Source organism: Paramisgurnus dabryanus, chromosome 13, assembly GCF_030506205.2.
Source record: "Paramisgurnus dabryanus chromosome 13, PD_genome_1.1, whole genome shotgun sequence".
Lineage (NCBI taxonomy): Eukaryota > Metazoa > Chordata > Actinopteri > Cypriniformes > Cobitidae > Paramisgurnus > Paramisgurnus dabryanus.
In genome coordinates, this window is record NC_133349.1 from 17,266,122 (window position 1) to 17,291,172 (window position 25,051).

The 25,051-nt window shown below is 40.9% G+C and overlaps 1 protein-coding gene across 2 annotated transcripts; it reads left to right on the plus strand.

Moving 5' to 3' along the window:
• The first annotated feature begins 100 nt into the window (after positions 1-100).
• Positions 101-24,225, plus strand: megf8 (multiple EGF-like-domains 8). 2 transcript variants are annotated; one of them, XM_065260865.2, is made up of 44 exons: positions 101-492; positions 1,122-1,376; positions 1,663-1,826; positions 2,039-2,254; positions 2,341-2,521; positions 2,600-2,688; positions 2,776-2,989; positions 3,116-3,296; positions 5,140-5,285; positions 5,481-5,591; positions 6,349-6,500; positions 6,599-6,700; positions 6,811-6,958; positions 7,230-7,393; positions 7,604-7,807; positions 7,914-8,117; positions 8,199-8,441; positions 8,599-8,717; positions 8,849-8,980; positions 9,075-9,188; positions 9,277-9,360; positions 10,202-10,459; positions 10,548-10,732; positions 10,872-11,085; positions 11,209-11,449; positions 11,559-11,691; positions 11,835-12,088; positions 12,187-12,297; positions 12,373-12,491; positions 12,611-12,848; positions 12,935-13,106; positions 13,207-13,370; positions 13,863-13,998; positions 14,112-14,343; positions 14,440-14,566; positions 14,972-15,182; positions 15,275-15,489; positions 15,574-15,769; positions 16,366-16,534; positions 16,613-16,805; positions 18,475-18,645; positions 18,742-18,872; positions 19,120-19,252; positions 20,985-24,225. In XM_065260865.2, the coding sequence occupies exons 2-44, from the start codon at positions 1,205-1,207 to the stop codon at positions 22,458-22,460; spliced, it is 8,619 nt and encodes a 2,872-aa protein (XP_065116937.1). In that variant the 5' UTR covers positions 101-492; positions 1,122-1,204; the 3' UTR covers positions 22,461-24,225. The 2 variants fall into 2 exon arrangements, with proteins under 2 accessions (XP_065116937.1, XP_065116938.1); XM_065260866.2 differs by lacking the exon at positions 20,985-24,225 and adding an exon at positions 20,298-20,538 and having other exon boundaries at positions 103-492.
• Positions 24,226-25,051: the final 826 nt, after the last annotated feature.

Here is a 25,051-nt window from a genome sequence, read left to right on the forward strand (position 1 = left end):
AACACAACCTTTCACCATGTGGGGCGGTATTGCAATACTAGCAAAGACCAGCAGAGATCCCCTTCTGTTGTTGACAACCATCTGGTAGCACGCACAGAGCCCCAGTAAATAAACACCAACAAAGCACACATAAAAATGAACTGTATCATTTACGCGCGTCCCCAGCACTGGATTAGCTAATGTTGAGTTGTTTATTGTATTTTGCCAGGATTTAAACCACATGATGCACACGTTCTTACCATTAACATCTGCAGATTTGTTGGGCAAATAAAACACATCCTGTGAGCGTGGGGCTCAAGGCCTTTTTCCAGCACCTCATACATCATCCTCCGCAGTGGTCTCGCGCTGGCTCAGCAGCAGCAGCAGCGCTGCACAACAGTAGCTTTAGCAGACTCATACGTCCAACAACGCGTGTTTCATTTATCTGACACAGGATGTAAGTCGAGGATATCTAAATGCTATAGAAACATGGAGACCAAGTGTTGGGAATTGGTGAGTAATTGAGAGGAGACCGTTTTTCCCACATAGCTCGCAGAATAGACATGGCTAACCGCGGTTGCTTGTTAGCTTGTTCAGCTAAAGGCATTGACCGAGGTTCCAGTTTAATCAGTTTCTTTGTTTGATACGAGTAAATGCATGCTTTTCACTGTTTTGTGAAATATTGGAATGACCAGGTCAAAAAACTATTTTGAAATTGGTTTAATATGTTGACAGTACAGCTAACAGTACAGCGAACCGTTAGCTAAGCCTTATGTTGTTGTTATAGTAATGACAGTGTTAGCTTAATGCAGGGCAAACCACTGTTTTTGAGTTAAAAACAGATTAAAGATCAAAAGGCTTAAAAGTCGTTAAAGTAAACACGTTACACAATTGTTTTTGGTGTTTACTAAATATGTTTGATTTTGTTGTATCGCATAATGTTTAATTGACAGCTCTTTTTTTTAATGCATTTGTTCTTAATTTTAAAATAGCATTTTTTGCATGTTGGCTTTTTGTGTACAATTATTTAAGGAAATGATAACACCACAAATATTCTGAAGCATAATGAACGTTTATTTCTAAACTTTTATAGTATCAGTTTGCGGATAACAGAATTATATCTTATGTTTAATTCTCTGTAGGTCTCCAAACTGTGAGCAAGTTCACCTTCCTACTGCTCCAGTAGGTCTTTGTCTCATTTAGCCCATTGTGGGTGCAAGAGAGGATGAGTTTTCACATTCCAGCTCTCCTCCTGCCTGTCTGGGTTCTTCTGATACCTGCAGTCTGGGCAGGGGACTGTAAGGGCCACAGACAGGTACTGAGAGGGATCCCAGGATATGTCACAGATGGAATGGGAAACTACTCTGTGAATGGCAACTGCGAGTGGCTCATCAAGGGTTGGTGTCAAAGTTATTAACATACAGTAGGACTGTCTGTTTATTTGCGTATTTGTATTTTTCCCTTTGATTCAGCTGGTATTTCAGTATAGTGTTTTTTCTTGAATCGCAGTATTGCTAATGGATATTTTCTGACTGCTCATTATGATTATAATCATGTTTGTGTCCATATAAAAGCTTAATTTTCCTTTTTCCTTCCAAACCCCTTTATTCATCCTTTCATATGCTGGAATGGAGGTGTGCACTTTTTTTTCATTAGTAATGTAACCTCCTTTGTCTCCTTCAGCTCCCAGCAGAAACCATCGCATTGTGCTGAACTTTACTTTTATGGAGACAGAGTGTACCTATGACTACCTGTTTGTGTATGATGGAGACTCCTACCAGAGCCCCTTACTGGCAAGTTTAAGTGGCACCACCCTACCACAACCAATAGAGGCCAAGTCTGGTAAGGTAAGCCCAAGCGAAAATAAAGTCTGTGTGTGTCTTATTTTACTGGTCTTTAAGCTGTAAGCCGTATCAAAAGGATGCTAAACGGTAGTTCTGTGGTAGGTATATTTCCCTTTCTCTTAGCGTGTGTCATTAAAGTATCTTTTCTCACATTTGCTGTTTTGGCCTAAACTCAATATCATTTCTTTATCTTCTATCTTTTAATGTGTTTTTAGATGTTGTTACACCTCTTCAGCGATGCTAACTACAACCTGCTGGGCTTCAATGCCACATACACATTTTCATTTTGTCCTGGGGACTGCGGTGGTCACGGGCGGTGTGACGTTGCTACTACCCGCTGTCAGTGCCATCAGGGGTGGGGAGGTGTGGACTGCAGCTCCCCTCTGTGCTCCCAGGTCTGCACCCAAAATGGCCATGGGCACTGTGATAAGGTAAGCATTTAAAGTAATTCAAATAAAATGTTTGTTTTGTTTTTTTGGACAGTTTATTTTATTCTCTTTTACTTTGTTGATCACAGAGGGGAGAGCGTTGTATTTGCAACCCAGGATTTGTGGGACAGAACTGTCAATTGAGTCTCCGTGACAATAGTGGGGCGGGACAGTGGTGGGAGGTGAGCCAAGGTGACATCCACTCACCCCCTCGCACGGCCTCTGCTGGAGTGTACCTTTCTTCCACTGGAGCATTGTACATGTTTGGAGGTAAGCATTATATAGGCTTGTACACACGTAGATACTTTTAGGAATTGTTTTCAGCTATTTTTTATTTTTTTATTTCAGGGTTTGATCTGAATAGAGCACTGGGGGACCTTGTTACATTCAATTTTTCGACCAATCATTGGGAACAGACATCATATTCCTATAGTCCAGTAAGATCCTTTTTCTCTTTCATATTATTATGTATTTATAGCTACATACTTAGATTCTTCATTTAGTGATGTTTTTCTCTGTTTCAGGCTGCTCGTCATTCTCATTCAGCAGTTGAATGGCAAGGCAACATGGTCATTTATGGTGGTGAACTTGCCAACCACTCATTAGCTAGTGATGTCTGGCTATATCGTGCACAGCAAGATGAGTGGCAGCAGCTAGGCCAATCAAATGCTCCAGGTGCTCCCAGACTGGCAAATCACGCAGCAGCGATAGTTGACAAGTACCTGTATGTTTTTGGTGGTGAGTGAACATTATTGTCATCTTAAAAAGGACCAACATGAGCATTATTGCCATAACATTAAAAAACAAAGATTGTTACACTGCAAAAACATTCTGCTTCTTGTATTCTGCTTCTTCTCACTTCAGGTCGAACAGAAGAGGACATGTTTTCATCATCTTTGTACCGGTTTCGGTTGTGGGATGAAGTTTGGGAGGTAGTTCAACCTACAGGTGGAAAACCACCTGCCACTGCCGGACACAGCATGGTCTATCATGCCCCTTCCAAAACACTGCTGGTGTATGGGGGACACAGACCTACTACTGCCAGGTATACCAATATTATAATACAGCTCTAACATGCACAGTTATGGTAAGCTGAAAGAAACCCTTATAGACCAAAAGCCACATTTTGTTCTCATAAGGTCTTTAAAACACACTAGACTTTAACTATATATATGTAATTTAGTATTTTAATTTATTTGGGGTCAGTTTTTCACACAGGGTTTAGATTAATCCAGGACTAGGCCTTATATAGTTATATTGGGACATTTGTGACCCGTGCTGGCAAAATTAGTTGGAATGCGCACCATCTAATTTTGAGCTAGAGGCAAAAGAAACTATAAATGTTGGTTTTGGTCGAAATTGAGGTTTTCATATAAATACACTGTCCCTCGTCTAGCGATCCCAATGCTCTAAAAAGTCATTAAACAACATCTAAAATTATATTTATTTGTACGTTTTCTGAGTGGTGTACTGTCCTAAATGTTTAATCTAATATATCCATCCACGTGTGTCTGACGTTTTGGTTTCACTTGTAAAAAATGCAGGAATTAGAAAATTGAGTGCAGGACTTGTTTGACGTTAAAATAGCTATTAAGAAAGAGGAAGTTCTTGGGACCTGGTTTATGTTAAAAGAGTTATTAAGAGTGATAAGACATGGAAACGATCTTCCTCACGCTGACTGAAAGAAATAATATCTGATGTATATCTGATATTATATTATCCTTGCATTACAGTAGATCTTAAATGTGACATTTTAGAAGACCTTCAAAAGATGTCAAATAAATCTTCGGTGCCCCCAGAGTACATATGTGAAGTTCTTGCTCAAAAAAGATCATTAATTATAACGTTAAAATTTGCACTTTGTAGGTGTAAGAAAAAATGTGCAGTTTTTGGGTGTGTCCTTTTAAACGCAAATGAGTTGACTAAATGGCACTGCCGTGTAGGGCTGTGCAAAAATATAGATACAGCTAACTATCGTGATGCATTTTTCCACGATAGTGTATCGATATTTGAGTCTCTACTAGCGATATTTTTTCCCTTTTAAGTCCCTTTGTGTGCGTCAAACGACCTCCTTGCCAATACCCAGTCCTAGTGCTGTGGTTGGATAGCGCAGACTAGGGGGTGGAATTATCCCCTTTAGACATCACAAGGGGAGCCAAATTTCAATGACCTATTTTTTCACATGCTTGCAGAGAACGGTTTACCAAAACTAAGTTACTTGGGTTGATGTTTTCACATTTTCTAGGTTGATAGAAGCACTGGGGACCCAATTATTGCACTTAAACATGGAAAAAGTCAGATTTTTTGAAAAAAATTTTTTACTTTGTGTGTTCCAAATCTATTAGTTTTACCAGTGATTTTAAGTTATGGATGCAATGATTTTGCTTTTGAACCCTCAAAAATCTTGATTTTTCTCAACTGACTTTGCTATCTCTGTCAACTTCAAACACATGTAGCTCTGTAATTGTATTTGTTAGTTTCTAACAAATCATACATAATTTTAAATTTTTTTAAATAGAGAATGTCACAATATAAATTACTAATATTTGAAAATTTGCTCATTCCGACTTATTTTGCCAGCACGGCACGTTTTTACAAACATTCCTTACAAAAAACATTACTGGTATGCATCTTGAGGGAAAACAATGGCACTGATATATGTTAAGATATGTTGGTGCAAGATGTTTTAAATTAAGGCAGCTCAGACTTGCATTATAGCCTGGGACTAGTCTAGGAAACCACACAATAAAATTTGTAAAATTCATGTTCAAATGAAATGTCATTGAAAGACGTTAGATGAGTAAACGTGAGCTGTGGTTTGTGTGTGATGTGTCAAAAACTTGGGTGTCATTTTTCTTTAAGACACCATCTCCTTTTGTCTCCACCAGGTTCAGTGTGCGTGTGAATTCGACAGATGCATTCCATGTGGAGAAACGATTTTGGACTTCCTTCCGCTCCCGTTTTCCTGCCAGTGGCCCGAGGGAGAGAGCATTCCACTCTGCCACAATCATCGGCAACTACATGGTGGTGTATGGTAAGTGACGATCACCTTTGAGATAAACGCTATTAATACATCCCACCCTACCCAGTGTCTCTGTGGATTTATTAATGGGATGTAAAGATTGGAGAACAGTTATTCATGTGGTAACTAACTAATTGTTAATTTCTTAAATGTAATTGTATGTTTTAGTCTAAGTGGAGACTTCATAATTTTCTGTTTGTCTCTTAGGAGGAAATGTACATATTCATTACATTGAAGAGAAGTGCTACGATGAGGAGATCTTTTTTTATCATCTGGGTTGCCATCAATGGGTGTCTGTTGGAGAGAACCGAAGTCAACGTAAGTGTAGATTTGATAATCAGAGATAAAGGGAGTCGCTTGGTCTCCTGGAGGATATGTTGCAGTAAATATCAGGAGGAGAGCTTTTGAGGCTTTGTGTTGAGGATGGGTCACTCTGTCTGGAGGCTAATTTTGATTGTTGTGAAGTCATTGTAAGGTCATTTGTTTTATAATATCTCTTCTGCATTTTGCCTGCAGCATTTTTACAAAGTTATTAATACTAGCCTGAAAGTTTTTTTATCCTATCTACGTTATTTTTGAACGCTGAAGTATGTGATGTATTTCCTTTTTTTTTTTTGAGTTTCTATGGTGACACATCAAGCTTATCACGTCATTGTGGCACTTTCTCCTCCTGATAGGCAGCAGTATCTTTCTCATTCAACACATTATAAGTTATTTGAACAAACCATAATAAACATATTGGTAATATTTGTGTAAAATATATTTGTGGCATGTTATTTAGGAAATGATTTGCTTTTTCATTGAAAACACAAAAGTACTCGCAAAGATGGCAGGGCCTACGTTTACATAAAAAATAAGGTGGATAATAATAGGTAAATTCAGAAGTCTAGAAATTCATGTAACTCATCTTTCTTGCTTTAGGTAATTTCTATCACCAAAATTCTAAATTTTATTCAAAATAAAAAAATAACACTTTGATTATTTACCAGCCGAGACCTATATGACAGAATTTTTTTGGTTTGTGCAAATATTTTTTCTGTTATCCATTAATTTGATTTTCTCTGTGCTCCTGTAGGAGGTGCATCAGTAAGGGGCCGATATTCCCACGTTGCCGCTGTTATGGATGGCCGTGTGCTGCTTGTTGCTGGTGGTTACAGTGGAGTTGCCCGTAGTGACCTTGTCGCTTATAAAGTTCCACTGTTTGTAAGCAGTGACCCAGGAGACAGGGTAAAGACTTTAGATTGTATAATATTTCCATCTCACTGTGCACACTTGTACTGAGACATGTTTATATATTTGTGTGGCCTTGTGTTTCTGTCTTTAAGGACACCGTATGTGCTGAGGCTCCAGATGAAAGCTTGTGCCTTAAGAACCCAGAATGCAGTTGGTGTGAGGGGCGTTGCCGCGAATACCAGCCTACCAATCCGGTAAAATTTCCCCCAACTGGGTTCCTCTCTGCCTCACCACTGTCTTTTTTAGATCCACTTCAGTTTCTCAATTTTGACTGCTGCTGTGTTTGTGTTATGTGTATGTACAGTGTGGTAGCACCGGATGTCTGGGCCTGGCTCGTTTCCTGTCGGACTGTCAGTCATGTCTGGTGTTCAGCGGGGTGCCGAACTCTCTGCCACGAGTTTCTGGGGAATTCGGCTGGTGTGTGCAGAATGAGTCATGCTTGCCTGTTTCAGGTAAAGAGAGAGGAGAGAACAGAAGCACACTTCACGCCAAAATTAATGTTTATAAGGATGTGACAAATCAACACATTGCTCAGTAAATCCTTATTTCTAGACAATTTTATAAAGTCTGTGAAATAAAGTGTTACTGAGTGCTGTTTGTAATTGTGTAATAAGAAGCTGCACAACGTAATATACAATTTTGCCAAGTGACCTGAGTGTATACACTATGTAGTTTTTTGGTATCATATCATAAGTAAATATTGTCAACTTTGACCCCTGGCAGAGCGCAGTGCATGCCGCGTGGACCAGATCTCTGGGGCGTACGGCTGGTGGGGGGAGCGCACGCGTTTCCTCACCTCCCTCCCCTCCTGTCGCACCGAGAACTATGTCCCGGGACTGCACCTGCTCACCTTTCAGCATCCACGCAACCAATCACAGCCTGACAAGGTACGGCAGGTTCTTCTTGACATTTTATGACCTTCCACTATTCAGCCTCTGCTTTGACTGCTCCTCTCTTCTGTGCACATCTCTGGGCATATGATCTTTGTACCTGTATATCGTTTTTTAAGTAAAAATGTAACCGTAAACTTGACCTTTTCTCTTTTTATGTTCTGCATCTCTTTATGGTTGTAAACTAGCTTGCTTACTTCTTTGTAGGTGTCCATCTTGCGTAGTACCTCCATCATCCTCAATCCCTCTACAGAGATGGATGTGACCCTACAGTTTCGTGGATTTGTTCATCCCTTATGGGGTGCCCCACCTCCTGCATCACCACCTCAGGAAACTGTTGCCATGTGGGCCAGAATTCAGAAGCTCCACTTTACTGCTCAGATGGCTGCTGGACCCAACTCTCTGCAACTGGTATGGAAAAGAATAGATGAAGCCTTTAATTGAATGCAAAACATATCTATACATGTATTTAATAGCGTATATAATTGTGTTTTATGAATCATTCTTCTCTATACAGACTGATGTGCTGGGTCGGTGGTCAGCTCAGGAAGAGAAAGACATTCGTATGCTGTCTCGGCCAGATGGTTCTCGTCTGTTCCAGAATCTTACGCGTGGAAACTGGTACCTAATTCAGGCAGAGGGCTACTTGAATAACTCTGCGTCAGGACAGACTAGTGAGATGGCACTAACCTGGAACCGAACAGCGTTACCTGGGGGCAGCGTAAGTGTTTATTGGCTAACAGCGCAACTTGAAAGCTATAGAAAGATTTCTTAATCCCATTTATAATTTTCTCTTTGTCAGGAAATCTCCTTCTTGTTCCTCGAACCGTTTCGCTCCAACTCGTGTTCAGAATACCGCTCATGTTCAGCGTGTCTGTCCGATCAGTCATGCGGCTGGTGTCCCACCATGAATCTGTGTTTTCTGCGCTCTGACGTCAACCAGCAGCCCTGCATAGACCCTCAGGGAGAAGAGCGCCACCTGCTGCTCAACCCTCAGCACTGTACCCTATGTGAGGAGTACAGAGACTGCGCCGCCTGCACTCAGGTACCACATCCACATCAATATGTTTAGAGACAGCATGGACCGTTTCGATTCAAGACTCTTTTGATCCAAAGCAGCGTGCAGTCAGACATCTGTTTACCAAACTTGGTTCGCTCTAAGGCTACAGTAGCGTTTGTGTTGTGTTTGTAAATGCCTGCAGGACCCCTACTGTGAGTGGCAGATCAACTCCAGCAAGAAGGGAGATTATCTGTGCAGTCGCCGTGGGAGACTGGACGGCTCCATCCGAGAACCAGGAGGGTGTCCGAAAGTTTGCAACCAGTGAGTCTAAAATGATAAACTTGCCTGTGAAGTATTTGTTTGGTGTACGCAATGTCTGATGGCGGTGAAGAACCTCCTACAGGGTATTGACTTTGGTTCGGTTTTCATCATCCTCTTTCTCTCTGAAACAGGAGGATGACATGTGGAGAATGTTTGTCTAACTCCAGTCAGTGCGCATGGTGTGAATCCGCTCAGACCTGTTTCTATTTTGCCGCATATCTTACAAAGTTCCCATATGGCGAGTGCAGGGATTGGTATGACAGGTGAATAACACTTACTATGAAATTGACATACAGTAGTTAGATGCTGTTAATTAAGCTTGTTAATTGAGAAATCTTCCTTTCGTCTTGTTTCCAGTGTTCACTCTGTTCCTCAGTGTAAGCAGTGCTCTTCTCTAGGCACCTGTTCAGAGTGTCTGCAGACCTTTCAGTGTGGCTGGTGTGGGGACTACAACAACCCCACCATCGGCAGGTAGGGTACACCAAAATGCTCTTCTGATCGTGTGAAAACTTCTGATCTGTTTTTGTCATCCTTTGACTTTTTCTGCCTCCTATCTTAGGTGTTTAAGGGGTGACTGGGGTGGAATGGATGACCCCTCTGCAATTAACTGCAGTATGGCTGTAGCTGAGGTGAAAGCCAGCAGGTGAGCACAAAACTTGATAATAAAATGTATTGCACCTTTGCACAGTGAATTTTGTGCCTTATAGCATAGCAGATCACAGGGTTCCCACGGGTTTTTGAAATCCTTGAAAGTTTGTGAATCTGGGGGGAAATTTCAAGGCCCTGGGAATTTTTTGAAAATATACATGCATAGATACAGGTCACTGAAAGTGCTTAAATCTATTTTATGCAAGAAGTTTTATGGAAAAAAAATCCATATTATTCCCTGTGTAGTGTAGGATAATATAAAATGTCTAGCCTTTTAAGCACATGTGCTAAACTGTTCGCTTTAAATGCTTATATCTTCTGTATGCGAATGTTGATTCATACCAAAATGCTTTTTTGCATAGTTGTGTTTGACACATGAAAACGTCTCGGGTTACGTATGTAACTCTTGTTCCCTGAGAAGGGAACCAGACGCTGCGTCTCCCTTACCATACTTCCTGCGTCCCTGTTACACCGTATATACTTCCTGGCTCCCGCTTCTACCCATGTCTTTGTCGTTAAGCCTCACCATTGGTTGAATTAGATATACACATTCAGACGCACTTACCCCTAGAAGAGTCCCCAAAGTGTCACCGCAGTGACGCAGTGCAAGTTCCCTCGAAAGGGAACTGTAACAATGTATCTTAAAAGGTAGCACGATGTAACCTTGCTCTCACTTGAAATATGTCCACACATTTAGTCCTTGAATATGAGGGTATTGGACATGGAAAGTCCATGAAAGGTCCTTGAGTTTGAAGTTAACTAAGGTGTGGGAACCCTGAGATCATTTCATATGTTGCAGTGAGTTTAAAATTTGCATCCTTCATTTCTTCTGTCAGCCCTGAGCCTCAAACTTTGTCGCCCCCACGGCTGATGGAGCTTGAGATGGAAATGGAGTTTGAACTAGAGCTGCAGGAAGGAATGGAGGGGGATGGAGATGCTGTTTGGTCCTATCCATCGTGTCCTGATGTAGAGGAGTGTCGTCTGGGTTTACATACATGCCACCCCTCCGCAACCTGTGTCAACACCCCGACCTCCTACGAATGTCACTGTGAGAGGGGCTTCACAGGAGATGGAGTGAACCACTGCAACCAGACGTGAGACATCTACTTTCTGCCAGTCATTTTTTCTTTTTGAAAATCCCAAGTACTTCCTGAAATTATCTTATGCTGTTTTCTCACTCAGGTGCTATAATGAGTGTCGTCACGGCCGGTGTAGTGGAAGTCCGCGGTTCGAGTGTGAGTGCTCATTGGGTTGGACCTCAGACCCAGCCACTCTAGTGCTGAGCGGAGTGGAGTGTGACGTTGACTGTGAATGTAACTTTCACAGCACGTGTATTACAGCTCCAGGGATCTGTGACCAGTGCCAGGGTAAAAAAAAAATTCTTAACAGTTATTTTAAGAAAGACTAAAAAAAGAATCAATATCTAAGTGTGCGAGAACGAAGCGACAATTAGAAAAACGGTTTTATTTTTAATATTACTGAAGTCATTTGTCTTGTCTTCTTTAGACTGGACTACAGGGCCACACTGTGAGCACTGCAGGCCGGGTAGTTTTGCCTCTAGTTTGCCAGGAGGTGAGGGCTGCGTTCCTTGTCAATGTAATGGCCATGGTGACCCTCTCCAAGGTTACTGCCATAACCAAACAGGCCAGTGCTACTGCACCCATCACACTCAAGGTACACAGTGTGAGTCCTGCTTGCCTGGCTACTACGGAGACCCCAGGTATGTCATGCTTTAACTATGAATTAGCTATGTTTTTATATTTGTGGAGGGAGACGCCCTTTTATTATATCGCTATGGGCATTGTTTGTTAATTTTTTTTCATTGCAATTTATCTTTTCACAGGAATAATGGCACATGTTTCAGACAGTGTCAGGGTCGATCCGTTTTTCTCTCATCCTCTTCCTCTGCACCGTTGTCTCTTTCCTCCTCTCTGGGGTGGCATGGAGCAATCGGTGGTCATGGTGGGGTTTCTCATTGCCTGTGGGTCCTCTCTGTGTCTCAGGATTTGGCACCATGCATGCCAGGGCAGTCCTGCCCACCTGTAGCCCTGACCTGGCACCCAGATTCACACACACACTGTACTGTGAGTAGATGATTCTAGTGCCTTACTCTAAAAATAACAGAAAGCTTATACAAGGTACTGCATGCATGTTTAAAACGGTGACCAAATGTTGCATTTCTCTGTCCGACAGAACTCTTATGTTTATATATTTGATGGCCTGCCAAGGTTCCTCAGCAACGGTGTTGTGCACTCTGACCACAACCTTATTGGAGCATTCTGCGGCACAACAAGAATGCAGCCAATTACTGTTGAAGCTACATCAGGTGCTTGACAAAAAATGATACTTTTATTCTTAGCTAGCTAGGACATATTTATTATACTTCCCTTCACCTAGACTGGATAAATGTATACAATATTGTGATAGTTTTCTAGTAAAGTATAATAAGTTAGTTTTCTTCTTCTCCAGGGGTGATATCTGTGTACTTTGAGGCAAACGTTACTTCAGGACGAGCTCAGGGTTTTAATGCCTCATTCTGGGTGAAGCGATGTGGAAACGGAAGTTCTGGAGAGGGTGCAGTTGTCTCATCCGAGTGCCAGTCAGGGGCACAGTGTGTAAATGGGCTCTGTCAATGCCCCCATGGTTTTGGGGGTCCACAATGTGACCGCCCTGTCTGCCCAGGAAATTGTGGGGCAGAGGAAGGTCGAGGCATATGTAACATGGTGTGTGATATTCTTATTGATGCCTGTTGTTTTATTCGATTGGCTAATATAATACAAAATTAAATGTTTTTTACCTTAACAAATGCATCTGCTTACAGACTCTTGGCCTGTGCGTGTGTACAGTAGGCTGGGCTGGATCTGACTGTTCTTCTATCTCAGACTCAGACAGCCTGGTTTGGGAAACATTGCTGGACACTCAGCTCTCTGCTGTACGTTTTAATTCAAGACTTTACTCTTTGTTCGTAATTTCCCAAAGTTCTGATCTAATTTGTTTCCATTTTCAGAATAAGGCACACAGGTTCCTTCAGAGGATGGGTCACTCTCTGGTGTCTGGGTTACGAGGCACTCTCTGGATGTATGGAGGCCTCTCACTCTCAGAGGGGATCCTTGGAAATGTTTACAGGTATAGTCTTAGGCATCAGGGTGTGATCTAAATGGTAATTGGTTGTTAGTCTGTGAAAGATTTTTGGGTTGAGATATAGTTTTGGTTAATCATGTAGTTGCATCTTATGTCTGTTACAGATATTCTGTGTTAGAGAGGCGATGGACTCAAATGCTGACCAGTTCATTGGAGGATAATTCAATGCCCCTTTCGCGCTACCATCATGCATCCGCTCTGGTGTTCAATCACGAGCCATTTTCTGGCTCTCAGGCAGATGCTCACGGTTTGATGTTTGTGGTTGGTGGAGTCACAAAGAACGGTGTTGCCAATGACACATGGTGTCTTAACCTCAGCAGTTTAATGTGGAAGCAGTATAAGGTATTTTAATCATAACTTTACAGGTGTGCCTTTCCTCTTCGGCTATGTTGGATATTAATATGAGTGGTAAATGTCTCTGTGCTTAGAGCTCAGTGCTGCCCCCTGTGGCCGGTCACACTTTAACAGTAAGGAAGGGCTCATCTGTTCTGCTGATTGGCGGTTACTCACCAGAGAATGGATTTAACCATCATTTACTGGAGTTCAGCCCTCAGTCTGGAAACTGGACAATAGCCCCCCACACAGGCACACCTCCTACTGGTAGGGATAGAGAACTACACATTTGCTGTACCACAATTTAACCTTGTCTACTTTGTCAGGACTGTTTTTGTTTATTCTTGCACTGTTTTTCACTTTTTAGGTCTTTATGGCCACTCTGCAGTGTATCATGAACAAACCGATGCTGTTTATGTGTTTGGTGGTTACCGTTTTCACGTTGAAGCCGTAGAACCTTCTGGAGAGCTCTACAGTCTTTATTACCCCAACTTTACCTGGTCCTTACTGGTGCCTTCTCAGGGTAACAAGGTAACTGTAAAATAACTGTTTTCTAGACATTGAAAATTGGTCTTGCTGTGGGTTCAAACCAGCCGCGTTTGAGGCTTCAAATTCTCATTTACCGCGTCCAGTTTGCCGCTTGAACATTTTGAGTTTACTTGCTTCATTCGCGCGTGAAAGCCGCGTGTTAAATTCTAGTCATCGAGACATTCACGCGGAAATTCGAGTAATGGGAGGGGCTTCTGCGACTCCACTCACATCCTGTAATCACGTCACTACTAGAGCAAGCTCGTTATTGTGTTTTTCCGCCAAAGTTCAAATTTTAGCGCAAACTAGGCACACTAATGAGGCGGAAGCTCCGCTACCGTGCCGCGGGACCTCCAAACGCGTGTCAACGCATCTTCACATTGACTTAACATTGAAATCACTTGCTCTTGACGCCTCTACCGCGGCTGGTGTGAACTCAGCATTAAGAGTATGGTTAACATTAACCAATGCTATTTTTGTCATGCTGCTCTCCAGCCTCTCTCTCGGTTCTTCCATGCGGCGGCCTTAGTAAAGGACACCATGGTAATTGTTGGAGGCAGGACGGGAGAGGAAGATTACAGCAACACAGTTTCACTCTACCAGATCAACTGTAACACATGGATACAGCCAGGTAACATTTACATTAAATACACTAGTCACTAATGTTCATAAAACAATACACTAGTTAACATTAGTTCACACACACACAGACTAAGCCCAAGAATCATTGTTTTTTTTTTTTAGTATCATTGGTAGGTGAACCTGTGAACCGCTCTGTTTCCTTGGCGATGACTGGGTGGGGCGGTCGCCTGTTCCTGTCTGGAGGCTTTAACGGGGTGACGCTGGGGCGGCTGTTGACTCTTTCCCTACCCTCTGACCCCTGCGTCCTGCTGCCCACACCTGAGGCCTGTAACAGCAGCACTGGCAGCTGCGTGTGGTGCAGGAGCACTTGTGCTTCATCAGATACTGCAGAGAGGTATTACAGACAACAACAACTGTCCCAGTCGAAGCAGTGGAGCTAAATTCAGGCCTCTCATTTGTTTGTTTTATTTATTTATTGCTTTTTTTCTAGGTTGGGTTGCACTATTGGTCAATCCACCTGCTCTCCTACACCTCGTTCTCCAGACCAGTGTCGCAGACTGAAGACGTGCAGCGAGTGTCTGGCCCGCCACCCTAAAACATTTTCCAGTCCAATGCAGGTAAGGCCACCTCAATACAGTCCCAATGATTTTTTTTATTAAAAAATATCAAATATCAAGTTTGGCCACATATTTCCAGAGAAGACAAATGATGTTAAAGATTTAATGCTCAATGACATTCTAGAAAATTGTCTGCTACCAACTTTGTGCTCAAAAAGTTTGGGAAAAGCCTTTTTCTATTGCAGCATGTCAATAAAGAAATTATACGTCTGGAGTGAAAGCCAAGTTTAGTTGTAAAATTAAATAATCAACAAGCATGTATTGGTGTACACCTGTATGGCCATGCTTCTACAGATTATTAAGCAGTTCAAAAGTTGATTGTGTTAAAGTCAATTGTACATCTAAGTTAAAGTAATTCTTACAGTCTCCGATGGCACGATAAAAGTCTCTCTGTCTCTTTCCCAGCCTGCTCTACAGTGTAAGTGGTGCACAAACTGTCCTGAGGGAGCTTGTATTAGCAGTTCAGTGAGCTGCACATCAGAACATGACTGCAGGATAAACCAGAGAGAGATCTTCCTGTCCAGCAACTGCACTGAAACCAGCTGTGAGGCATCTGATTGCCCCAAATGCACGGCTTCAGGAAAGTGCATGTGGACACGCCAGTTCAAACGCACAGGTAAGAACGACCACATGCTAAGTTTTCTGTGATGCAACCAACACAAGAAATGGAGACATAAACATCTCAACTTTGTATTTTTAATTGTCCAGGTGAGACGAGACGCATCCTGAGCGTGCACCCAACGTATGACTGGACTTGTTTCAGCTACGCTTTGCTTAATGTATCTCCCATGCAAGTGGAGTCCTCTCCACCGATGCCTTGCCCTGAACCCTGCCATGAAATCAGAAGTTGCAACCAGTGTTTGAGCTCTCGGGGCTCTGATGGAGGTTGGCAGCGTTGTGTATGGAGCATGGCACTGCAGCAGGTAAGTCCAATTTTTTGGCACAAGTTAAAACAACATGGACAACATAGCAGTGTGCCATACCTGTTCTGTCTGTCTGTTTTTTAGTGTATGAGTCCCTCGTTCGTTCCGTTACGCTGTGAGGCGGGTCAGTGCGGTCGTTTGCTCTCAGATGAAGATTCATGTTCTCCTCAGTGCTCCCAGCTCACCCAGTGTTCCCGGTGCATTTCCAGACCGCAGTGCGGTTGGTGTGCTGCCCGTGGTGGGAATGGGGCGGGGCGCTGCCTGCAGGGAGGATTGAATGGTATGCGTGTTACTATCTTATGTTGTTTTTGCTAAGAATATAGATATAATTGATTAAAGGTGCAGTGTGTAATTTTTAAAAGGATCTCTTGACAAAAATGCAAAATGATATACAAAACTATATTATCAGGGGTGTATAAAGACCTTTCATAATGACCTGGTATGTGTTTATTACCTTAGAACGAGACCTTTTTATCTACATACACCGAGGGTCCCCTTACATGGAAGTCACCATTTTGTGCCACCATTTTACTACAGAAGCCCTTAACGGACATTTTTTTTTTTACTAAGTTGTCTCCGACGATGACATGTTTGTCTGGTGGCGGCTACCGTAGCTTCTCTATGTGTTTCAAAAGCGAGGGGTGAGCAGTGGACTAAGCCATTGGTTGCAATTCGTGACCTCACCACTAGATGCCGCTAAAATTTACACACTGCACCTTTAAAAGTGCTGCGTGGAATACTTTAGAATGTTTTGTTTTTTTTCTCTGCAAGAAACCCAAACACATAAAATAAGCAGTTAAAATAGTTATGTTATACTAAATATCAAAACTGCCTAATGCACTGAAATGTAATTGTAATTGTGTTTTTACTTTGCAGGTGTGAGTGAAGCTATGTGCCCACAGTGGAACAGCAGCTGGTCATTCTTGCACTGCCCGGCAGAGGATGAGTGTGCCAATGGCCATCACCACTGTAATGTCACTCAGGACTGCCATGATCAACCTGAAGGCTACCACTGCACCTGCAGACAGGGCTATATACTAAGCAGGTATATATAATAATCCCAAGGTTACGTTCTTTTAGGAACTCTACATCTGTTAATATGTGTTCTCTCTTTTTTTTCCAGTGTGTCGGGTCAGTGTGAGCCAGTGTGTGCACAGGGCTGTGTTAACGGCACCTGCGTGTCTCCAGGAGTGTGTCAGTGCCACTTTGGGTTTGTTGGGGAAAACTGCTCCTCTGAGTGCCGCTGTAACAAACACAGTAACTGTAAAAGCATCTCTCAGCTGAACACCTGTTTGGAGTGCAAGAATAACACAAAGGTAACAACCATAAAACTTATTTATGACAAGTTACTTGATTGGTGGACAAAAAAAAACAAGGGCAACACTGTCATAACCGCAACTTTCTTAAAACTGATCTTAGGACTGTAAACAATCTCAAACAAGGCATACGGGTCTTATCTAGCGTAACTATTGTTATTTTTGGCAAGAAAAAATTTAAATATGCACTTTTAGACCACAACTTATTGTCTTCCTCCGGTTCTGTTACGCTCCAGCACGACCTCACGTAATACGTCGTCACATCAAGAGGTCAAGATTATGTATGCGAAACTACCCCAGTGTTTACAAGTGTGCAGAAATAGGACCTTTCCGAAGTTGTTTTATGTTGAATGATACTAATTATTGTCTTTGTGTCAGTTTATTGTTTCAAATGGTCTGCAAATGTGCGTTTCATATATGTAACACATGACCTTTCGACGTCATTATGCAATTACGTGAGGTCGCGCTGGCTTGTCACACAAACGGAGGAAGACGAGAAGTTGTGGTTTAAAAGTGCATATTTTTTATTTTTCTTGCCAACAATGACAATCGTTAGGGATGCACCGATACTGGTATCGGGTATCTGCCTCGATACCACATTTTCTAAAGTACTCATACTCGTTAAAAGTCTAAATGACTAAAGCTGTTACCTGTAAATTTAAATCATTTTTTTTTTTATTAAGTACTCGGTATCGGCAAGTACTGAAATGCAAGTACTCGTATTCCAAAAAAGTGGTATCGGTGCATCCCTAACAATCGTTTTGCTAGATAAGACCCTTATGCCTTGTTTGGAATCGTTTAGAGTCCTTTGAAACTGCCATTTTAAACTACATTAAAACTCTTAAGTGTTGGGGTCCATTAAAGTCCATAATAATGAGAAAAATCCTGGAATGTTTTCCTTAAAAAACATAATTTCTTCTCGACTAAACAAAGAAAGACATCAACAGTTTGGATGACATGGTGGTTAGTAAATTATCTGAGTTTTTTTTTAAGAAAATGGACCAATCCTTTAAGTGCAAGCGCAATAAAGTTTCTTGTGTGTCGGGAGTGGGAACAACAAACTCGCTGGTTTTAACCCTCTGTGCACCTAACAACCTCTCTAGTACAAGGAAATCTCAGAGCCGCGCGTATTACAAGTTCAGGTGCTAGAAGTCCATGCCACACGTATTGAGGTCCTAGCAAGAGTCCAAGAAGCGTGCATTGAGTCCACGTGCGTGCGAAAATGAATCTGTGCGCATTACAAGCTCTCTGGGATAAAGTGAAGCCCACAAACCCTTTAATGCAAGGAAAAGCATGCAATGCACATGTTAATGTGAAACTATGATGATAATAATAATAACTATGGCCAACTATCATCATGAAAGCCTGCTATTAGCGATATGTCTGACTATCGTCCATCGGCACAACCTTATGTGCAATCAAACTTTGCTTCTAATCACGTAAATTATTAGGCTTTAGCCTGGATTTCGTATTAGGGCCATGTATCACAAATAAATAAAAATTTATCCAATCAAACTTTAATATTGATACAGTCTCATATATGCTAGGGTGAGTGTCTATGATGTGACCTTTGTCTTTGGTACTGTGCTTCCCACAGTTAAGCTGTTGTTGATGACATAGTTTTTGTCCAGCTATGAGTTTCATTATGATTTTCTCTTTTATTTTTTAGGGTAATTTTTGTGACAGGTGTAAGCCCTTGTTTGTGGGCCAGGCGAAGGATGGGGGAATGTGTCGGCCCTGCCGTGAGTTCTGCAGAGGCAACAGTGATGTGTGCCTGTCAAAAGAGGAGCACCGGAGGGCAATGGATAATCCAAAAGACTATCCACTGGACCGTGACAGTGTAAGCAGTCTATAGGAATCTCTGCATTCAAAAATCTAAATATGAATGTCTACTGCAAAGCTTGCCTCTTGGTCTGATTATTTCTGCACCTCTTAGATTGAACAGTGGGCTACAGAGGGCCCGACTGAGGACAACGCGGTGTGTGTGACCTGTCAGAACAACAGTGTGGGGGATAAGTGTGAGAGCTGCCTAAGTGGATATTTCCTCCTGCATGGGAAGTGTGACAAGTGAGTACACAAGAACAAGATCAGCATTGTCTGTAACTGTGTTCAGGTGTTTTAATAGACTTCATAACATTATATAGAGCAGTATGCGCAAGCCATTTTGAACAGCTGCTGCTACTGTTTTTAATACAGAGATTTTTTTAAACTAATTGTGTGATTTACTTTCACCCTGCTTTTGAAATGCTGTTAATAAAATAATAATTTTCGAACAGCTGTAGTCTCATCAGTTTTACTATTGTTTTCCTTGTAGATGTCAGTGTAATGGCCATGCAGACACCTGTAATGAGCATGATGGCACAAGCTGTCCCTGCCAGAACAACACCGAAACTTCATCCTGTCTGACCAACCCACAGAGTGACCGCAAGGACTGTTACAGGCAACAGGTAATGGCCAATTCTTTACAACCTGAGGTGTTTGCTATAATTCATTAATAAGAGTGTGAAAATAGCTTATTTTTTGCACCATTTGTGAACTAAGATAAGTAAGGAATAATTGATGACGGGCTGTTGAATTATAAAAAATAATGCACACCCAAGGTGGTAATCCGGCACGACATTAACCCTTAAACAGGCAACGTGCACCATGGGATACGCTCTCTTCAGTGTCTGGTTTGGGGCATAAAAAAGATTTTTCAATCAAATCCTTATATCAGTTATCAAACCTTGGTCTGTCTTGAATATGTGGGGAACACTATTTGTTTCAAGTTTTTTTTATCGATTGGTCAGCCTGACCTAAATCCAACATGGCCACCGGTTTTGCAGGACAGTCAGATTTTATGGTAAGTATATGAATATTTATCTTTTTTTCTTAAAAAAATATTTATACTGCTAATATTAATTGTGAACATTGTCTTAAGGTGCTGAAAAATAAAATTAGGTTATGTTGTTTGTATTGTTATTTAGCACATTTTGAAATATACGTATCCCCTGAGATACATTGCCTGATTGGGGTATAAAAAAGGGATTAACCACAATATTGACTATCTTTGTATTTTGAGTTGAAAAATGTAATAAATGATCAAATTTGCAGATTAAACTGATATTCGTATATTTAGGTGACTGCATCTTTGCATTTTACCTGGATTTTTTCTTTCGCGGCTTCACAACAGCTCATTTTATAGTATATAGGAATGAGAGCGAATATGAGTTATAGAGCCGAATCGATACCAATGAATTCTTCAGATTTTAAGAAAAGTGATGATGATGAAGTTTTTGTGACAGTGCAGCGGTGTATTAGAACCAAGAAATTTAGGTAATTCTCATGCCAGGCATGCCAGGCATGCATTCCTCTGAATTGCAGCCAGTAAGAGGCCTCTGATTGAAACACATATAGTTTACATTGAGGGGTAGTTCAAGTGGTATGCAAAATTTATCAATTGATAAATAATTTACAAAACTATTATTATCTAAAAATATATTTTTTTTGCAGGTGGAGGAGAAAAAGCACCAATGAAGCCAATGAAGACATTCAAAATTCTTATTTACATATATGCTTATTCTTAGTTAGGCCTACTTACATTTAGTTGGGTTATTTACATGCATTGTAACTAGTGAACCTTTTGTTTACACTGTTTAATATGGATGAAAAAATATGTAAGGCATGTTTTAGAGCAAGAGAGGAAGTCAGAATCACATAATTTTTGCTGCAAATAAAAAATACATTTTGATGACTTAATTATTTTTTTATACCTTAATAGGGCAATGTATCCTGGGAGATACAACTCATAAAATCCTGAATATATCAACTATTTAAAAAATTCCAATGAATATCTTTTACATAAGTCCAGATGATACAAAAAATGTCATTAAAAGATTTTTTGGTCATCGTTTTCCACTCTTGACTGTTTAAGGTTTAAGCGGAGTGCCGTTACACCGCGGGTGTGTATTATTTGTTTAAAAATCTAAAGACCAGTTATTAAGACATTTGACAAGTTAGGTGTGTGGTTGACAGAAAAAATAATCAACACCCATGGAACATTTCTCAGCCAATCAGAATAAAGCATTCAACAGACCCATGGCAAATAATATATAATTTTATCTAATCTTGTTTTTTATGTCTCTATAGAGATAAAGGGTATTCATGATTATTATTCTCATACCTGCTGCTATCTTACAGTGTGCAAAGTGCAAGGATTCATTCAATGGCAATCCAGTGAATGGTCGTCAGTGTTACCGGCAGTTCAACGTGGACAGCGAATGCTGCTTCGACCCAACATCACAAGTCAATTGCTTCCACGAGCCCAACATCCGCAATCTGCTCCGGGGTCGCACAGTGTTCTTTTCAGCCCAGCCCAAGTTTACTAACGTGGATATCCGTGTCACCATTGATGTTACATTTGGGGAGGTTGAGGTTTATGTGTCTAACTCTCATGACACCTTTATTGTGGAGGTACACCGGCAAACTGGTGTCCATACCATCAAGATCGAAGATGAGGCCACCTCAGCGACCGCTACACGGGGAGACAAAGAGGTGCCACTCATCCCACCATCACCCATGAAGATGTTTCCAAACTCCTCTGCAGCCTTAGTCGGCACACCTCAATCGGGAAAGCCACAGGGTAGCGAACGTGAAGTGCGGGAAGAACGAACGGAAGGTCTCATAACGTACATCACCGTGTGGAAGCCGCAGACTGTGTTGATCGTACGAGGCGTACGGGACCGTGTGGTCATCACCTTCCCCCATGAAGTGCACTCACTCAAGTCGAGCCGTTTTTACATTGCTCTGCGTGGTGTGGGCACAGACACTCATAACGGAGAGTCTCAAGGCCTCCTCTTTCTACGACAGGACCAGGCCCACATTGACCTCTTCGTCTTCTTCTCCGTCTTCTTCTCCTGTTTCTTTCTCTTCTTGTCTGTCTGTGTGCTACTGTGGAAGGTCAAGCAGTTCCTAGATTTCCGCCGCGAGCAGCGCCGCCACATTCAAGAGATGACCAAGATGGCCTCTCGGCCTTTTGCCAAACTTACCGTCTACTTGGAACCTGAAGAGCCTCAGCTGGTTTACTTGCCTTCGGCCGGAGGGGGTAGCGCCGTGTCCCTGGCCCATGTCAGGACTGGCAAGCTTAGTGGCATGGTGATGGGCCAAAGAGGACGACCCGGTGCTCTGCCATATAAGCATGACCCAGGCACTGCCACTCACCATCACCACCACCATCTTGCTCTAAGTGGAAGCAACAATGGGCAGCACCTTCCCCTACACTACTTAAATGCTCACCACTACACTCCCAGCTCTGCAGCCAACCCGACCTCACATCACCACCACCATCATCCGTCCTCACACGGCAGCTATCAGCATTTCTGCCGCTCTGATCCCTTCCTTTCCCAGCTCATGGGTTTTTCGTACTCATCCTTCAAAGTTGGGCCGATCACTCTGGAGCCCACAGATGATGGAATGGCTGGGGTGGCCACCGTGCTCATCCAGCTGCCAGGGGGCATACTTGCACCCAACCGGGCCTGCTTGGGTTCAGCACTCGTCACACTGCGGCAGAACTTGCAGGAGTATTGCGGACATGGTGGAGTGGGCACGCATCCTGGCGCTGGGGGTGGACGAAAAGGCTTGCTGGGGCATCAGCATTTAACCACCATGGCCATGTGAAGAGAAAAGGAAAATAAAGCAGATTTGAGGATTGGACAAAACATTTAGTCGTGGAACTGTTTTAATAGCAAGAAAGTTTCAATGAAGTGGATTATAATGACTAAGAGAGGTTGCTGGTTTCTTTGAAAGCGCATAAATATTAAGTTAATTTTCTAAGTGGGGTTTGCAGAGGGGATGTATTTATTACAGGAAAAGGTGACTGAAATGAAATGTGATTGTACATATACTGTAAATATATTAGGTGTTGTTTATTTGTTCGTTTATAACTATTCATACAAAGCTTCATATTGACCCAAGGCGGCAACCTTTATGCAGTGCACTACTTGTATCTCCAGCTTTGTTGCTGAACCTTATGTCCAATTATACACTACTGAAATCAACGAATCAGCTGGCAAAGATGACAACTTTGGCATGACATATCAACCAGTGAAAATGTTGAACCAAAATGTGCTTTATATCTTTATGTGACAATCTGAGCTGCCATCTAAACCAAGAGACGGTGCAACATGTCCGCTTGAATGTGCAAAACTTGACTGGCAAGGTGGCTTACGGTTGTTAAAAAAAGTCATTGTAATGCTTTGTTTTTGTCATGGCTGTGATGATTGGTGATGCTTTCTGTAATTAAGCAAATTGAATTTTGTCAATAGCTCTGTTTCCTAATGAGCCACTGGCTTATTTTTATACATATTCATTTAGACTTAATGCATTTCAGACTTTGTCAATTGGCGGCTTATTGTTAAAGGTTTTTTGTTTGCATTGATGACATGCCTTTACTCACATTGCCTTGACCAGACATTATTGTTACTGTGTGATTAAATCTACACACATTTTTTTGTATTAAAAGTAGGATTAAATCGTTTTTGAGTTTAGATCGTTTCATGTTTAGTGCTTTAAGTCTGTGTATATACATGAAGGAATAAGGTGAATAGCCCATATTCAGTTTTTTTTTTAACCATACACTACGTTAGTTCCATTAACTCTTGAATACTTTATCTGTACTTTTTTATTTTGTAGGACGATGGGCTAAACCTACAGAATGTATAAACTGTGTGCCAGTTGTTTGGCTAACTCTTATGGAACAATATTTAATCCATGATGATCAAAAAAATGTATCGCCCATTTAGGGTTGCTGTAGCTTTTCATTGTTATTTTCTTGATGGTTAATGTATGAGATCTATTGAACAAAAGGTGCAATAGAAGTTTTATGCTTCTAGTGAGATGAAATTAAGAGAACGGAGGAACACTGAACACTATAACAAGCATTTTATCTGTATTACGTTTTATGGAGTTTGTTACAGTATTGGTATTTAAATGGAGTTTCCATTTTTATTTTTTGAGGATGGACTATTATTTTCTGAATATAGTTTGACTGATACTTGTGTAGACCAATGTTGGAATTTACAGTTTCTTTATTTGAAGATTAAAGAGTCATGGTTGATCATAAGATTTCAAAAGTGTTTATTCAACATAATATTTAATATTTGTGAAACTTAAAAGGAGAAGCCATATATTTATCTTAGGGTTACACTCCAGAGATAATTTAAACTTGAGCATTAGTTAACATTTTGCTTAAAAAAGAGAGAAGTGATTGTGAAATAAATTAAGCATAAGACCAAAATAGATTTGGGTGTTTGAAAAAGATGAAATCATCATTGTGTTGTGTTTGAACATTTACAAATGCTTTTACAGTTTTGAAAACGGTTTGTTGATTATTAAATGCATAACAGAATTTTGTTCATAATAAAATAGCATCCATTAATGGTTACCAGGTTAGCTTGTGTTGTATTGTTTTTGTACTTGATGACTTTTTTTAAGGGACTGTGCTGTAAATATGGTTGTGTGCTTGATCTTCAGGTTACAATCTGCAGATATTAAAATATGAACAATAATGAAAACGAGTTTGTTGCTTTTTACAAGACAGAAATACATGTGAAGAAATTCAGCTGTCATAATCTTTCACAAAAAAAGCATCTTGCTTGCCAGTCTGTAAATGTTAAGATCACCTTGGCTTGAACAATTGTAGACAATTTAATTTCAAGTTAAAGGTAACAACTAATACCTTTTGCAATACTCTGAACTATAATTTACATTTAAATAAAACATTTAATTTGAGCTACATGATAAGAACCCTATTCTTTTAAATAAAAAAAAAAATGGGTTAAGCCAAAGAGTTACCATTTCAACAGGATGTAATAAAAATTAATGTGTATATATATATATTAATTTATATATGGTCAAAATATATATATAATAAAAATTAATTTATATAAAATTAAATTATATATATAATTTTTGAGTGTACAACACCAGCAGCAACAACAACAGTATTCTATGCTTTAAAATAAAATTGTCCCGATGTTATTTATTATTAGTAGTGTTATTGATATATTGTTATTATTAGTTTTTTTTTTGCCTTTTTTATTTCAGAAATGAAAAAATTATACAAGGAGTTAAAGATAAATATACAACTCGCAACAAGTGGAAATCAAATAAAAATAAAATTTTAAATAACAAAAAAATGCCAGTGATAAGTTACAACAATTTAAAGTAACAAAAAGCTTTATGGGTCTTTCTTGTCTTTTTGTTCTTGA

Bases quoted from the DNA above. Each gene is read 5' to 3' on its own strand.
- megf8 (XM_065260865.2), top strand. From the start codon at position 1,205: ATGAGTTTTCACATTCCAGCTCTCCTCCTGCCTGTCTGGGTTCTTCTG. The intron at 2,522-2,599 runs GTAAGCATTATA...TTTTTATTTCAG, and splicing joins AGCATTGTACATGTTTGGAG to GGTTTGATCTGAATAGAGCA. The intron at 5,592-6,348 runs GTAAGTGTAGAT...GTGCTCCTGTAG, and splicing joins TGGAGAGAACCGAAGTCAAC to GAGGTGCATCAGTAAGGGGC.